The sequence below is a fragment of the Staurois parvus genome, unplaced genomic scaffold, assembly GCF_062004578.1.
Source record: "Staurois parvus isolate SC_StPar_1 unplaced genomic scaffold, SC_StPar_1.0 ptg000275l, whole genome shotgun sequence".
NCBI classification, from domain to species: domain Eukaryota; kingdom Metazoa; phylum Chordata; class Amphibia; order Anura; family Ranidae; genus Staurois; species Staurois parvus.
Window position 1 is genome coordinate 3,430,812 of NW_028318071.1, and position 18,093 is coordinate 3,448,904.

At 41.0% G+C, this 18,093-nt stretch overlaps 2 protein-coding genes across 7 annotated transcripts in view; one reads left to right on the forward strand and one right to left on the reverse strand.

The window, feature by feature from the left end:
• The window catches only part of LOC149459085 (latent-transforming growth factor beta-binding protein 3-like), a 999,560-nt gene that overhangs the window by 397,448 nt on the left and 584,019 nt on the right, over positions 1–18,093 (reverse strand). The gene's annotated exons all lie outside the window — the stretch shown is intronic.
• Positions 32–2,391, forward strand: LOC149459087 (uncharacterized). The gene has a single exon (XM_089681667.1). The coding sequence runs from the start codon at positions 1,350–1,352 to the stop codon at positions 2,067–2,069; it is 720 nt and encodes a 239-aa protein (XP_089537793.1). The 5' UTR covers positions 32–1,349; the 3' UTR covers positions 2,070–2,391.

The following is an 18,093-nucleotide window of genomic DNA, read 5'->3' on the forward strand; positions in this document are numbered from 1 at the left end:
TCTATGCAAAATTAAAGCAGGACATGTTTTCTGGCCAGTTATGCAGATGGGCTTCAATGATGCCTGCCTGACAAGTGCTATTTCCTGTTCTTCAGGCGTGGAGTTTTGTGTCCAGCTCCACGACTAAACAAAGGAGAAATTGGCGGATCAGACTACCACAATTCAAGACATCACCCAAGATAAAGGGGAGTCTGTGGAGAAGTATTATGCCAGACTCATACAGGCCTTTGATGATCTGGGCTTCTCTCAATATGAAAAGGCACAAACACACATGCTCTCAACTGCTTTTGTCTCAGGGCTCAAAGAGGATATCAGGAAAGGTCTGATGGTGGCCCGCCCTGAATACCGCTCTATGAAGATGTCTGATGACTGTTGGTGGCCAGAGGCATAGAAAATAAAAAAGGAAAAAAACCAGCGCCCCTCATGGTGGTCAATGATGAAGATCCCACCTACACTCGTCCACCACCATTGCCAAATATCAGGGAAAGGATCACCTGTTATAACTGTGGGAAACGGGGACACTTTAGAAGAGAATGCAGAGCCCCAAGATATCCCAGATAAGACAGGGACCCCCGAGACGGGCAGCGTGAATATCAACCACCACGCCCCAACTCTCGTTAGGAAATGGGCAAACCCGTGTCACCCCTTATGGCAGTATTTTCAAACAAGACTGGGGGACCGTGTAGCTGTAATCCAGGATATTCCCCAACCTAAAGCAGCTAAACAACTGCATGCCTTTCTTGGACTCATATCCTACTGCAGGGCATGGATCCCTGATGCATCGGTCCGTATGCAACCATTTTATGATGCTCTCAAGTCTGTGCCATTTACCTTGTCAAGCAAGGCCATGGATAATTTTATTCTGCTGAAGCAAGCAATATCCACCGCTCCTGCCTTGGGACTTCCAGATTATGAGAAACCTTTCAAACTGTGTCAGAAAAGCAAGGCCACGCCACGGGGGTCCTAGCTCAAGAACATGGAGGGCAAACCAGACCCATTGGGTACTATTCTTGTCATTTGGATCCCGTAGCTAGGGGTGGTCCTTCATCTCTAAGAGCTGTCTTCTCTGCTCAAGCACTATTGGACAGAACTTCAGACCTCGTTTTACCACACCCCGTTTCTTCTGGCACCGCATGACATTGCTGCCATCCTGAATCAAGTACAACCCCGACACCTGTCCACGGCCAGACATCTACGGTTGCAAATCTCCCTCCTCATTCCTGACAATGTGACCCTCCAAAGGTGTCTCACTCTCAACCCAGCCACCCTTCTGCCATTTTTCGAGGGGGGGAGAAGAAGGCGAAGGTTAAGAAGGAGACCCCTGTACTACTCCACATGACTGCCTTGAAATGATGCGCATGGAAACCACACATCTCCCTACAGTGAGTGAAATTCCTCTGGAAAACCCTGACTACACACTTTTTGTGGATGGCTCCATATATGCAGATGAAGGAGGCAAGTACCACACAGGTTATGCTGTGACCTCGGAATTTGAAATTCTACAAGCAGGAGCATTACCACCAACTTTATCTGCCCAGGAAGCAGAGCTTCAAGCCCTCACTACAGCATGTAAAATGGCAGAAGGTAAAAGAGCCAATATTTACACAGACTCCAGATACGCCTTTGGGATGGCCCATGACTTTGGACCCATATGGAAGGCAAGAGGATTTATGACTGCAGCAGGTACATCCATAAGACATGGAGCAGCCATTGGACGACTGCTGGAAGCACTCCTTCTATCCATTCAAGTGGCTATTCTGAAGGTAAAAGTTCATGGGAAATTAAACTCTTCAGAAGCCAAAGGCAATAATCTGGCAGATTTGGCGGCAAAACGAGCGGCCATGGGACCACCAGAAATGGAAGGAGAGGTGACCGGAGAGTGGGAACCAATGTTCACCTTACAGACCTTACCTGTGGACAGAAACTACCTCAAGGAACTCCAAGAAGCAGCAAGTCAAGAAGAAAAAGAAAGCTGGAGATGGAGAGGAGCTATTTTCAAAGACGGTCTGTTTGAGTGCAACAAGAGGCTTTGTTTACCCAAGAATATGTTTCCAGCTGTAGTCCAGTAGGCACACGGAGCAGCCCATCTGTCAAAGAGCCTCATGAACTCTCTCATCAACAAGTACTATCTAGCGCCTGGAATCACCACATTGACGATCAATTTTTGCAGAACATGTGCCATCTGTGCAAAATGCAATCCGGGACGCACAGAGAAGACACCACAGAAACACTTGGCCAAACCCCTATACCCTTTTCATAGGATACAAATTGACCATATCCAGATGCCAAAGAGTGGGCGGTTGAGTACACCCTAGTGGTGTTGGACATGTTTTCCAGTTGGCCAGAGGCCTTTGCTGTAACTAACAGGACTGCTAAAACAACTGCGAAGAAACTCCCCACTGAGGCTGTATGCAGATATGGGCTTCCAGAGGTGATAGAGAGTGACCAGGGCCCCGCCTTCACAGCTTCAGTAACCAAAGAAATATGGGTGGCATTAGGAGTCACTCTGGCGTTCCATACCCCCTATCACCCCCAAAGTAGTGGGAAAATAGAAAGAATGCTAAAAAAATAGCCCAAGAGACTGGCATGAGTTGGCCAGACAGTCTGTTTATTGCCCTATTTAGTGTCAAATACACACCAAGAGAGAACACTCCCTATCCCCTTATGAGATTTTGTTTAGCTCAGCCCCCAGACTTGGTTGTTATTTTCCACAACAGTTGCAATTACAATTTGATGTGTTAACTGATTATGTGATTGTATGTTGTATTCTACCATTTGTAAAGAAGTTAATAAGCAAAGCTGTAGACAACAGAACACCTACCTTCCTGAACCAGGACCAAGAGGATCCCCATATGATGGATGAAGAAAAACCTTACACCCCATTACGGTCCCTCCCCGCCAATAGTAATCTCACAATTTTGTAGGGATAGCATCTGACTTCCTTATGTACAAAGTCTGTGGCAAGGGAGGTGATGAAATAGTCATCACTTGTCTAACATACAGCACAAAAGAGTTCCAAGGTACATAAGGACAGATGAGCTAGGTTTTATAGGAACAGATAAGCACTGGATGATTAAGTCCAAGACTAAAACAAAACCATGGCAACATCTAATGTTTATGTAGTATTATGTTCAGCAGACTGTGTTCTTCTATTGTTGTGACTTAGATGACGTTCAGAGCACATTTTATGCCCAATTCATACAAAACTCCACGTAATCCCAAGGGGTTAACATACTTTTTCTTGCAACTGTATGTAGGGGAATGGAGGTATTTACTAGGGACTTCCAGAAGTCAAGAGATGGTATCTCCAGCAACCTCCACTTTAGCACTATGGCCTTCCTTGCATAAAACAGGAGAAGGCCAAGGAGAGTCCTGGCCACTCGGCTAAAAGCCAAGGGACCCACCAAGCCTAGCAAGCAGACTTCCACCGTCAATGGTATGGATAGCATAGTCAACTCAGTGACAAACTTCGTAACTTCCTCCCAAAATCCACGAATTACAGAGCAGGCCCAGAACATATGCATAAAATCGGCATCTGGTTGGGCACATTTCCAGCAGTGGGGATGGGCCCCTGCATAAATTCTTAGACGACATTCAGAGCACATTTTATGCCCAATTCATGCAAAACTCCACGTAATCCCAAGGGGTTCACATACTTTTTCTTGCAACTGTAAAGTCACATATGAATTTCGAGGTTGTATTGGTAAATTCCATAAAGTATGGCAAATATGGATTGAGTTTCCTTCTACAAACGCATCTCCCCAGGTTCATTAGAATTATGCTGTTATGCTGATATGTTTTCGATCAGGTGGGGGCAGTGATGTATAGAGTGGTCATGTGGGTTTTATACAATGGGACGGGAGAGATATTAATGTCTTCCTTTAATTTCCTATGTCTGGGTAATATGGTCGAAATTATGGTATTTTAACACTTGTTTTCTGTGTTTAAACTAGATCGAGCAGGGGTTTTAGTCACCGATTGGTTGTAAATGTTCAGAACTGTTTATGTTGGCATTCTATGTTTTCTATGTTACAAGTACAATTACAAGTACAATTGAGCCTGGGTATGCCCGAACGGCTCTGTTATGCAAGTTTAATTCTTTACGAGAAAAACAATAAAAAGATTTAAAAAAAATTAAAAAATTCTAGACTAACATTACCAACTTTAATGAGTATATTAAGAAAATATGGAGAGTTGTCAGATTTTAAAATCAACCTTACAAAGTCAGAGATTCTGACTATAATCCTATCCAAGGCACAGAAACAAGCAATACAGGGACAGTTCTCCTTTATTTGGAGAGATAAGGAATCAAAATAATTAGGAGTGAAGCTAACACCATCACTGAAGGGTATATATCATGCAAACTATATCCCACTAATTAATGAGATCAAGGAGGAATTGAGGAATAGCAAAGGAAGGCTTTCCTGGACTGGCCAAATAAATATGGTTAAGATGGTGATTTTGCCAAAAATCTTATATACATTTCATATGTTACCAATCTATCTTTGGATGGTGTATATTTCGGCACTACAAAAAGTAACGAGATGCATATGGGTAAATAAAAACCAAGGGTAAGGCAAGAGGTATGTAAAGGAAAAATAAACGGCGGTCTAAATGTGCCCGGCCAATGGCCGTTTGGCGGCTTCAATTGTGTCCCTGCATTCCGGGTGCACGCCATTTGGCGTGCTCCCGCACATGCGCCGTTTGCGCTAATGCAGAGTGGCGCAGCAGTGCGATCTGTCAGCGGCCGTGCACCTCGGACACGGCCGATGACAGATCCGAGTACCGGCTCCCGTTGCTAGTACCATGTGACCTGCTGTGACCAATCACAGCAGGTCACATGACAGTTGTATACAATGGATGGCTTCATTCATGATGCCATCCATTGTATACTAGTGCCTAGCTGTGAATGGTCACAGCTAATCACATGCACATGTCATGTGATTAGCTGTGACCAACTCACAGCTAAGCACAAAAAAAAAAAAAGCTGAATGAATCGATTTCATTCAGGTAAATGCTTGCTTATAGCAAAGTAATTCTTTGCTATAAGCAAATTGTGTAAAAAAAAAAAAAAAAAAAAAAATACTGATCACTTCCCCAAAGTAGTACAATGTTACTATGGTACATTGCACTACTTTGGTCAAAGTAAAATATGAAAAAAAATCTTAAAATTTTTTTTAAAAAATGTAATAAAAAATTAAATATAATAAAAAAATAAAAAAAAATTAAATACAAAATATATATATATATTTTTTTCATACTGTCACCAGTCAGTGTCCTTGTTCACCGCCATGCCAGTTATATGATGACGCTGTACTGCACTGGTGACAGTATGTAAAAAAAAAAATAGTGAAAATAATTTTTTTTAATTTTTTCATTTTCCGAAAAATTATGACAAAAAGATACAACTTCAAAAAACTCGCCATGCCTCTTATGAAGTACGTCGGACTGTCTACTCTGCAAAAAGGGGTCATTTGGGGATATCTGTACTATTCTGACATTCTTAGACCTCAAGAAATTAGATTGGCCGTCAGTACTTCAGGATTGATCAATATTCAGATCTATACCATAGTTTGTGAACTCTATAACTTTCCTACAAACTAAATAATACATCCTAATTTGGGTTATTTTCACCAAAGACATGTAGCAGAATACATCTCGGCCTAAATTTATGAAGAACAATTATTTATTTGTAAACTTTTATAACAGAAACAAAGAAAAATGTGGTTTTTTTTCAAAATTTTTGGTCTTTTTTTGTTAATTTAGCAAAAAATAAAAACCCCAGCGGTGATTAAATACCACCAAAGAAAGCTCTAGTTGTGTGAAGAAAATTATAAAATTTTAGTTTGGGTACAATGTTGTATGACCGCGCAATTGTCATTCAAAGTGTGAGAGCGCTGAAACCTGAAAACTGGCCTGGGCAGGAAGGTGTAAAATTGCACGGTATTGAAACGGTTAAAAGATATTATTTTTGCAGTTATATTATCACGAATAATGGATTGGGTGTATATTTCTCAAGGGAAAGTTTGGGTGAAGATTGAAGAAACAAGTTCAATTGGATAAGATTATATGAATTCCACAACAATACCAAATGTTAGCGGAGAATACCAGCACCTTATCACGAAATGTATTGAATATATGGGATTTAGTACATAAACAGATGAGGTGGGAATAAAATTCACCATTAATATCACTAGTAGGCACAAACTATTTTTCACCGGGGTTAGGTAACATATCAGGGAGGTGGATAAGAGATAAGAATGCATGTTTAAAAGATATCATGAATAAAGATGAAATGTGTTATTTTTGGGAGTTGAAACACAAAAGAGATGTTTTATGTGTTAGATGAATGGAAATATCACCTTAAACATATTTTAGTAGCGCTTCCACAGCCAAGTAGAATGGTCCAAAATTTGCACCCATTGGAACACTTAATGAATTTAAAGGGAGCACAAAAACATTGCACTTTGTGTATGTACAAGACAATTACTATAAATGTTTGAACTGGAAAAATGGGAAAAAGAATTGGGAACACAGTTAAACGAACAACAGAAAAAGAAAATAATTAGAATGGTACATGGGACAACTGATATGAATACAGCTGAAATGAATTATAAATTATTGAGCAGATGGTATGATATGGTACCACCCAGAAAATTCCCTGCTCTGTTGGAGGGGGATGCGGGTTAGAGGGTACAATGTTACATATATGGTGGGAATGCCCCATAATACAAGATTTTTGACAGAGGATAGTACAACAAATAATTACAGGAGAAAATATAATAATGGACCCATGGGTGTGTTTATTTCATAATACCAACCTTACAGTAAAACAATATAAAAATACAATTGTATTTAATTTATTAAATGCAGCGAAAGGATTAATACCTAAATTCTGGAAGGCCCAAGAAAGGCCAAGGATTGGATAAGGAAGGTGGATTATGGTTATAGGTTAGAAGAACTCTATTACAGCGAAGAAGATAAAATGAGAAAATTAAAAAATATATGGGAAAAATGGTGCAATTTTAGAATTACACAGAAATATGCCGACATGATGAGATAAAGATGAGAAGGAAACAGTAGAGGGGGGAACAGAGAGATTTGAGAAGTAAATAAAAGAATAGAGAGAGAAAACAGAAGAACGAGAAGAGAAGGGATGGAGAGGTTTGAGAGATGGCAAGGGGAGATTGGGGGGAGGAGAGGAAATTGGATGGTAAAATGTGTTATAGGAGATTACGTGTTAGTGTTGTGTTAAAGTTTTGTAAAATGTGTTTAATAAAAATATAATTTAAAATATATATATATATATATATATATATATATATACTGCCATTTGTAGACACTATAACTTTCACATAAACAAATTAATTTACACGTATTGGGAATTTTTTTTAGCAAAGACATGTCGCAGAATACATTTTGATCTAAATTTATGATGACATTTTTTTTTTATTTTTTTTTACTGGACATGTTTAATAGCAAAAAGTCAAAAATATTGTTTGTTTTTTTTTTACTAGTAATGGAAGCGATCAGCGACTTATAGTGGGACTGTAGGCATTCTGACACTGGGGGGAACTGACTTGGTGTCACTGACCTCCCCAGTGACACCAATATAGTGATCAGTGCTAATAAATAGCACTGACACTGTACTAATGGCACTGGGCAGGAAGGGGTTAACATGTGGGGCGATCAAAGGGTTAACTGTGTGCTGTTTTGCCGTGTACTGTGTGTGTGCCATACCAAGCAGTGTGCAGAAACTGTTGTTTATACACAGGTCTCTCCCCCCCTTGGCAATACTTGGTGCAGGCAGGGAATCACTGGCAGGGACCCGGTGATTGACGAATGGCGGCGCAGGTAGGGTGTGCGCACTCCCTACCCGGAACTGCAAAATCATGTGTGTGTATGTGTGTATATATATATATATATATATATATATATATATATATATATACACACACACACACACGTGATTTTGCGCACCCGTGCCGCCCTGCAGCAGTATTTCTGCTATAGGGTGGCACGGAAGCAGTTAAACATGCTGTTGGTATTTGTTACAGGGTTTTTTAAGTTTTTTTTTTTTTCCATTTATTTTCATCTGGTGATCCTGCCTGTAACAAACTTCCTGCCTTAGGGTGGCTCCACTCCAGGAGCAATTGAGCCACCCTTGTACAGCAGCACTGTCACTCTGGGAAGAGGGTAGTGTTAGATGCACTTAACTAATGAATTATAGCTGAACATCAGCTAACACTTTTTAAGCACTTAGAGCGATAGTTTTATTTTTCCTTCAGGGTAAAGGATTTAAAGAACTAAATAAAATCTGACCATTGTAAGCACCCCTGTATTTTTTTCTAACATTTGCTAGACTGCCTGGTCTGTTAACCACTTGCCATCCTGAGAATTTACCCCCCTTTATGACCAGACCTTTTTTTGCTATTCGGCACTGCCAAATTTTCACCTGGTAATTTCGCGGTCATACAATGCTGTACCCAAACAAATTTTATGTCCATATTTTTGAGGTGAGAGCACAATCGGTGGGGGGTGCACACAGTTTTAAATTATTTCACACAAGAGGATAAAACACTATGATCTTATTATTCCTTTATACAAACCACCATGGGATGAGAGCCTATTGATGAAGTGAAGGGGATCCCATTCAGCAGGATACCATCCCATTCACATTTGGTCCAATTAAAGGGACACAAGCATTATATGACCTCACTTAATGGTTTGATCATATTTTTGAGGTGACAGCACAACCGGTGGGAGTGCACGCAGTTTTAAATTATTTCACACAAGAGGTGAATTAAGAAGCACTGAATTCATTTATTTCAACTTAACATGTATTTCTGAAGAAGTATATATGGACATTTTTTGATATGTATATGGACACTGTTTTTATAGCGAATGTTTATAGTGGATATTTTATCCTTTATTACACTATTTGTCAATAGGAGCATGTGTGTACTGTATATATACTGTAGGTGAATATATGATGTGATAATATTGTTAACAAGTAGAGCACAGCACATTTTGGAAATTTATTACTGATTAGACACACTGGTATGAGTATGTGTTAGGTGCAGGCGATCCACTAATTAGCATATGGTGTTTCTTAAATTTATTTAACAACTCACATTTTCTGATTTTATATATATATTTTTTTAATTCTTCTATTGACTCAACATGCCTCTCAGCAAACAGTTTGGGGTGTCTACTTTCCAAAAAGGAGTCATTTTGGGGGGTGGGGGCATTTTATGCCCAGCATTAGACGTTTATGCCACACACACTCTTCTAACCACCTGAAGACCAAGCCTTTTCTTACACTTTTTGTTCACATGAAAAAAAATCAGTATTTTTTGCTAGGAAATTACGTTGAACCTCCAAACATTATATATATTTTTTTAAGCAGACACCCTAGTGAATAAAATGGTGGGTGCTGCAATTTAATATGTCACATAGTACTCACGCAGCGATTTTTCAAACGCAAATCTTTTGAAAAAAAAATGCACTTTTATTAATTTTAATGCACAAAAACACAATATATTGGCCAATTATATGGTAGCTTATAAAAGATGATGCTATGCTGATTAAATAGATACCAAACATGACATGCTTTAAAACTGCATGCCCCGTGCAATGGTGACAAACTGCATACATTTTTAATATCCATAGGCAAAGCTTTAAAAGCCTTTGCAAGCTACCATTTTATATTTAAAGAGGAGGTCTAGTGCTAGAATTACTGCCCTTGATCTGACGTTTGTGGCGATACCTCACATGCATGGTGCAAACGCTGTTTACATGCTGATACAGGGTCAACGCTCGAGCACACAGGTGCACTCGTGCACGTGCGCGGGGGGGTATTTTACTTTTTTTAAATTATTTTTACACTGTCTCATTTTTTTTTAATCACTTTTAATGCTATCACAGGAAATGCACATATCCCCTATAACTTCAATGGGCATTGTCATATACACCTGTTCCAAATTATTATGCAAATTCTATTTAAGTGCCACAAAGATTAAATATTTTGTTTTTCAGTTTAACTCATGGATGGCATTGTGTGTGTGTCAGGAATCTTTTGATCACTAAAAACAATCTCGGACACCTGTGATAATTAGATTGGCTGGTGAACCCAATTTAAGGAAAAACTACTAAAGGAGGGTGTTCCACATTATTAAGCAGAGCACCATTTTCAAGCAATATGGGGAAGAAAAAGGATCTCTCTGCTGCCGAAAAGAGTGAAATAGTTCAATGCCTTGGACAAGGTATGAAAACATTAGATATTTCACGAAAACTTAAGCGTGATCATCGCACTATTAAGAGATTTGTGGCTGATTCAGAGCAGAGATGGGTTCGTGCAGATAAAGGCACATTGAGGAAGATTTCTGCCAGATCCATGCATCGGGATCAAGGGAACAGCTGCTAAAATACCATTACATAGCAGCAAACAGATATTTGAAGCTGCTGGTGCCTCAGGAGTCCCACGGACATCAAGGTGTAGAGTCCTCCAGAGTCTTGCAACTGTGCATAAACCTTCTATTCGGCCACCACTAACCAATGCTCACAAGCAGAAACGGCTGCATTGGGCAGAAAAATACATGAAGACTAATTTTCAAACAGTCCTGTTCACTGATGAGTTCCGTGCAACCCTGCATGGTCCAGATGGATGGAGTAGTGGATGGTTGGTTCCAACAAGGCTGAGACGTCAGCAAGGCAGTGGTGGAGTCATATTTTGGGCCGGAATCATGGGAACAGAGCTGGTCGGCCCTTTTAGGGTTCCTGAAGGTGTAAAGATGACCTCTGCAAAGTATGTGGAATTTATGACTGACCACTTTCTTCCCTGGTACAGAAGGAAGAACTATGCTTTCTGTAATAAAATCATCTTCATGCATGAGAATGCATCATCTCATGCTGCAAAGAACACCTCTGCATCAATGGCTGCTATGGGGATAAAAGGAGAGAAAGTCATAGTGTGGCCTCCATCCTCCCCTGACCTCAATCCTATTGAGAACCTTTGGAGCATCCTCAAGCAAAAGATCTATGAGGGTGGGAGGCAGTTTACATCCAAACAGCAGCTCTGGGAGGCTATTCTGACATCTTGCAAATAAATTCAAGCAGAAACTGTCCAAAAACTCACAAGTTCAATAGATGCAAGACTTGTGAAGCTGCTATCAAATAAGGGGTCCTATGTTAAAATGTAACGTGACCTGTTAAAATGTTTAAAAAGTTAAAATGTTGTTAAAAGTTTGATTGAAATAGCTTTTGATTTCAGTAAATTAAATATGCTGCAAACACAACAAATGCCAATTTTCAGTTCTTTACAACCTATAAAGTGTTTTGAAACTTACTGTGCGTAATAATTTGGAACAGTGCATTGTAAGTTTTTTATGTTTAAAAAAAATACTGTTATCATTAGGAGGTTTGTTCAATAAAATTTTAATTGTACTCTTAATAGTTGATAACATGAGAATTATGCTGACTGTTATTTACATCAATTATTTAGGTAAATGAGAAAAACATCATTTGCATAATAATTTGGAACAGGGTGTATTCTTTTATGAGAAATCTGGGGTCTATCAGACTCTAGATATCTCCTCTGCCCTTACATTATCTAATCTCACCAAGATCAGTGTGATCAGATGCTTTCCCAATTTACAAATGGAGCTCTTTATATCCTGTGAAACTGAAGTGATAAAATGCTCGTAGCTTCCGATTTCCAACTATAGAGATGTTTGGCACCATTGCGGTCTCCAATCAGCTCTATGATCAGCTAGCAGAAACACCAGCTGCATTCTCAGGTTCCCCCGATGACACGGTACTGCCCGAGAAGGCAGTGGAAGGCAGCGGGGGAGGGGGGCATCCTCTCCTGCTGCTTGTAAAAGCAATCCTGCAGCTATTTAGCCACTATGATTGCTTTCACATGAAAGCCCATCGCCGGCTAAAAAAACGATATCAGGATGATGCCTGCAGCTGCAGGCATCATCCTGGTATAACCACTCAAAGTCTAGTGATGTACCAGTACATCGCTGGTCCTTGTTGGGTGTATATGCTATGTTCTTTTTTTTTATGCATGCTGTCAGCTGAATGAAAAAAGAGAAGAAATCTCTTCCAGAAAATGTGTGTGGTATGCCCACCATTAGAATATACCTCCCTGCATCCACCCACTTTTAATGGTGGACACACAAGAAATGTGCCAACAAATATTATAAAATATATATGCTGAAGCATAGGGGCCATCCACCCACTGGCCACCCCAGGCCCCAATGCTTGGGCATATTTGCTCTTTATTTAACTGCGGATGAAAAATCTCATCCGACAGCACTCCACACACCTACTTATGTATATTCTGAGAGCAAGACCCTGTTGCTGTCAGAATAAACAAGTCGGTGCTGCAGTTGAATGACATTCCTGCAAAGAAAACAGCAATGATTAACAATAAAACATTAACTAAAAAAAAAACTTTTTTATTGAAATATCTCTGTCAGAAAAAGTGTGTGGTATGCCCACCATTAGAATATACCTTCCTGCATCCACCCACTTCTAATGGTGGGTACACATGAAATGTGCCAACAAATATTATAAAATATATACTCTGAAGCATAGGGGCCACCCACCCACTGGCCACCCCAGGCCCCCATGCTTCGGCATATATGCTCTTTTTTAACTGAGGATGAAAAATCTCATCCAACAGCACTGCCCACACTGACTTATGTACAGGTGAAACTCGAAAAATTAGAATATCGTGCAAAAGTTCATTTACTTTAGTAATGCAACTTAAAACGTGAGACTAATATATGAGATAGACTCATTTCATGCAAAGCAAGATAGTTCAAGCCGTGATTTGTCATAGTTGTGATGATTATGGCTTACAACTCATGAAAACCCCAAATCCACAATCTCAGAAAATTAGAATATTGTGAAAAGGTGCAATATTCTAGGCTCAAAGTGTCCCACTCTAATCAGCTAATTAAGCCATAACACCTGCAAAGGGTTCTTGAGCCTTTAAATGGTCTCTCAGTCTGGTTCAGTAGGAATCACAATCATGGGAAAGACTGCTGACCTGACAGTTGTGCAGAAAACCATCATTGACACCCTCCATAAGGAGGGAAAGCCTCAAAAGGTAATTGCAAAAGAAGTTGGATGTTCCCAAAGTGCTGTATCAAAGCACATTAATAGAAAGTTATGTGGAAGGGAAAAGTGTGGAAGAAAAAGGTGCACAAGCAGCAGGGATGACTGCAGCCTAGAGAGGATTGTCAGGAAAAGGCCATTCAAAAGTGTTGGGGACTTTCACAAGGAGTGGACTGAGGCTGGAGTCAGTGCATCAAGAGCCACCACACACAGACGGATCCTGGACATGGGCTTGGTGAAACTAATATATGAGATAGACTCATTACATGCAAAGCAAGATAGTTCAAGCAGATTTGTCATAATTGTGATGATTATGGCTTACAGTTCATGAAAACCCCAAATCCACAATCTCAGAAAATTAGAATATTGTGAAAAGGTGCAATATTCTAGGCTCAAAGTGTCCTACTCTAATCAGACGAGCTTTATGGGGATGCTGACTTCATTTTCCAGCAGCACTTGGCACCTGCCCACACTGTCAAAAGCACCAAAACCTGGTTCAGTGACCGTGGGATTACTGTGCTTGATTGGCCAGCAAACTCGCCTGACCTGAACCCCATAGAGAATCTATGGGGCATTGCCAAGAGAAAGATGAGAGACATGAGACCTATAATACCTTAGCAGACTAGACTATAATACCTTAGCAGTGCCACAGGCTGATAGCTTCCATGCCACGCCGCATTGATGCAGTAATTGCTGCAAAAGGGGCCCACACCAAGTACTGAGTACATATGCATGTTTATACTTTTCAGAGGTCCGATATTGTTCTATGTACAATCCTTGTTTTATTGATTGCATGTAATATTCTAATTTTCTGAGATTGTAGATATGGGGTTTTCATGAGCTATAAGCCATAATCATCACAATTATGACAAATCACAGCTTGAACTATCTTGCTTTGCATGTAATGAGTCTATCTCATATATTAGTTTCACCTTTTAAGTTGCATTACTGAAATAAATTAACTTCACGATATTCTATTTTTTCGAGTTTCACCTGTACACCCACTAAAAAGTGAATGAAATAGTGACTAATAAATCACATACAAATAGCACTGCAAAAATAAAATGCAATATTCAAATACTGCTCTGGTCTGCTGGGTAGATCTAGGAATCAATTAAGATCAGGTCTAAGGTGGGTGCTGAGGAGGGCAATGACCCCCCAGATTTCAATTGTAGCCCCCAGGCTGTTCTGGAAGCTGTGAGGTGCTAAGCATTACTAACCATCCTGCTGCAGGATCACCTGTCTGCAGAGCTCCCTGAGACTAAAGGCACATGCCCCTTATCTCTCAACTGATGCACAGGGTGCCTACTTTGCTTGCCAGCCATGTTTCCTTGTGTAAGAGTGGCATTGCATTTATTCCAAAAACGTTTATTGATGAAGTGCAATGATACAAAAGACATGCAAATGACATATAAATGAGACATTAGGCAATGCATACAACGAATCATCAAGAAATCGAATACAAAAATATATGCAACGTTATTAAACTAGGCTACAACATGGTTATGCTTGCAGTAATCAGGCGTCATTGTAATGCGATCTGGAATGTTGCTGCGTTGAATCTCCTATGCGTGTGCTTTGCAATGCAGAGCTGTAAAGGGAGGGAGGATAAACGCGGCACCTGTGCACAAGGCAGGGCCATAAGCTTATGACAACAGAGGTAACTGAAACAAACTTAAATTGTTGTAAGGGCCGCTGATGAAAGTAGGGAGAGTAAGATATTAGCATGCCTAGTGTTCCATTGAGTATGATCCAAAACTATCAGAGCATGTAACAAAAGGGAGAGAGGAGAAAAAATGAGAAAGAAAGAAAAGAAGAGAAAAAGAGAGAAGAAAAAAGAAAAGAAGGAAAAAAAAGGGGGGGGGAGGAAAGGGGGGGGGGGAAGGGAATGCAGGGGAGGTGTGACGAGAGAAAAAAAAAGGGGGGGGAGGGAAACGAGCGAAGTTTGTCTTAACGGCAATACCAGGGGTTAAGCATGGATGAGGTCAGGAATTAAGCTATCACCAAAGTCACGTAGGTAGGGATAAAACACAGAAAGGGAGATCAATGCCTACCGTAAGATCTAGTGTAATGGAGTAACATCAACAGGAGAACTGAACTAAATCAGACAGATTCATGGTCCATGAGGGACTGGTATGTAGGGGTAGTTATGAAGTGAGTCCAGCAGGCCCAAATATGGGAGAATTTAATAGGAGTGTCAAGTGCCGTCGCAATCAGTTCCTCCATTTCCGCCATTTTTCCCACACGGGTAAGCCAATCACGTATGGAGGGGGGGCAAGTGGAGCCCCAAAGAACGGGAAGACAGAGTCTGGCTGCATTGACCATATGCATGGCCAAAGATTTATAGTATTGTCCCCTGGGAAGGGAAGAATGGTGGAGAAGAAACTGAGCTGGGGACAGAACTATGGGTAAGGCTGTCACAGACACTACAAGCCTATGGACCTCCTGCCAGAATGGTTGACTGCTTGGACAGGACCACCAAATATGGAGAAATGATCCATCTGAAGTCCCACATCTCCAACAGCTGTTAGGAAAGGAGGGGTTGAAATGACAGATTCTCGAAGGGGTTCGGTACCATCTCGATGCCAGTTTGTAGCCGTTTTCCTGCGTCGAAACGTTAAGGGAACATTTATGAGAATACTGTACATGAATATTAGGTCCCAGTCAGAATCCAACAGATTATCTTCCAAGTCTCTGTTCCAAGCACGGCATAAGGGTAGAGAGTTATAGGCCCTACTCTCAATGAGGAGGGGATAAATCTAGAGATCAAATGCTTAAGCGGTTCACCTTTAGAGCATATATATTCAAAAGGAGTAAGAGGACGGGTCCAATTATGGAAGGGTTTATGTGAAAGCAGAAAGTACCTTATCTGCAAATAGGCCCAGAAAGAAAATTTGCGGTACCCAGGCTTTCACGCAGTTTGTGAAATGGTTTCACCTTGCCTTCATGGAGAAAGTGTTTAACTAAAATCTGGTCATGTGGCCAGTGTTCGGATAAGAAATCTTTATGCAGGAAGTCAGGATTGAGTCGAATGGAGGTTAAGAGATTTGGTGACTCGGAGATGGATACAGATTTGCAAGTCATGCAGAAAGTTTTTAAGGTAGGCCCCACCAAAGGGTGAGTGAGAAGGACTTGAGGCGTATGCTTCGGTAGAAGCCATGGGATCGATGTCAGGGGTGAGGGTGAGAAGGCATTTTTTAATTGTTCCCAGTCTTTGGAGGCAGTGTGGACGTGCCAATCCACTACTCAGGAGAGGTGAGACGCCCAGTAGTAACGGTGAAGGTCAGGGAGCCCGATTCCACCTTTAAGTTTAGGAAGAGTCAATTGAGAGAAAGCGATGCGCGGATGCTTATGGTTCCATAGGAATAGGGAGCACAGTTTTTTGCACGATGTGAAGAAAGCAAGAGGTATATGAATGGGCACAGTTTGAAAGAGATAGAGGAGGCGGGGAAGTATGTTCATTTTAATTATCGCTGCCCTTTCAAACCATGAGAAGCAAGGACGATGCCATTTATTAAGACCCTCTTGGAGAGAACGGAGAGCGGGAAGGAAGTTTTTCGCATATAGGTCATCGAGGTTGCGGGTAAACTGCACACCAAGATAGGAAAGGGAGTCCCTTTCCCATTGAAACGGGAAATGCGACTCACAAAAAGAGACTACTTCCGAGGGCAGGGTGATGTTGAGAGCGAAGGACTTGGAAAAATTTATTTTAAAATTTGACAAGAATCGAAAAGACAAAATCTTTTAGAAAGTTCGGCAGAGTGATATGAGGATCAGCAAGGAAAAGAAGGATATCGTCCACGTAAGCCACAAGCTTATATTCCTTGTCCGATACCTTGATCCCTTTGATGTCGGGGTTGGAGCATATTTTCCGTAGTAGGGGCTCCAGGGATAGGACAAACAAGAGCGGGGAAAGGGGGCAACCCTGACGCGTACCATTTCCTAAATGAAAAGAGTTGACCTGAACTCGAGCGGTAGGGCCTGAGTATAGGGTCATTATAAAGTTGAGCATCTTCCCACCCAAACCCAGTGCCACCAAAGAAGCCTTCAAATAATCCCATGCAATCCTATCAAAGGCCTTTTCTGCATCCAGGGAAAGGAAAAAAACAGGAGAGTTAGATTTGCGAAGCCAATGGTGGAGGTTAAGGGCCTTAATGGTATTATCCCTTGCTTCCCTGCCCAGAATGAATCCAACTTGATCTAAGCTGATCAAGGAGGGAAGCAAGGGAAGAAGTCGATTAGCAAGGATCTTCGCAAAGATTTTAATGTCAACATTCAGCAGGGAAATGGGTCTGTAGTTATAAACCTGTGTGGTATCTTTGTCACCTTTGGGGATAACTGTTATATGGGCTTCTAGAAGTCAATTTTGAGACTGGGGAGACTGAGAGAAAGTATTAAATGCCGAAAGGAAAGGAGTACCCAGGATATCTAGGAAAGATTTGTAATAGGCTGCAGAAAAGCCACCCGGGCCCAGGCTCTTACCAGGTTTCAACTGCTTTAAAGCACACTGCAATTCATTCAGGGTCAAGTCCTTTTACAGAGAATTAACCGAGTCCTCCGAGAGAGCCGTCGGACCGTGGAGATGGAGGAATTCAGAAATCAAGGAAGCCCTGGATTTGTCAGTAGGCAGAGGGAGACGTTTAGGAGGGAGATTGTATAAGGATGCATAAAATTGTTCAAAATGGGTGGCAATGTCAGGGTTAGATGTGGCCATAATGCCATCTGAACCTCTAAACTTATGCACCATCATACTGGATCGTTTCTCGCGGAGAGCTCTAGCAAGAAACTTCCCTCTCTTGTTAGCAAATTCATAGTATAGCTTTTGTGAGAGAATGTACCGTTTCTTAACCACCTTACCCAGTTCGGTAAGAAGTTGTGAGCGTGTGCTCATGAGTTCGGATAGGGTCGACGCAGCCAGAGACCGCTTATGTGCTTTCTCCAAAGAATGGATCTTATCCATGAGGA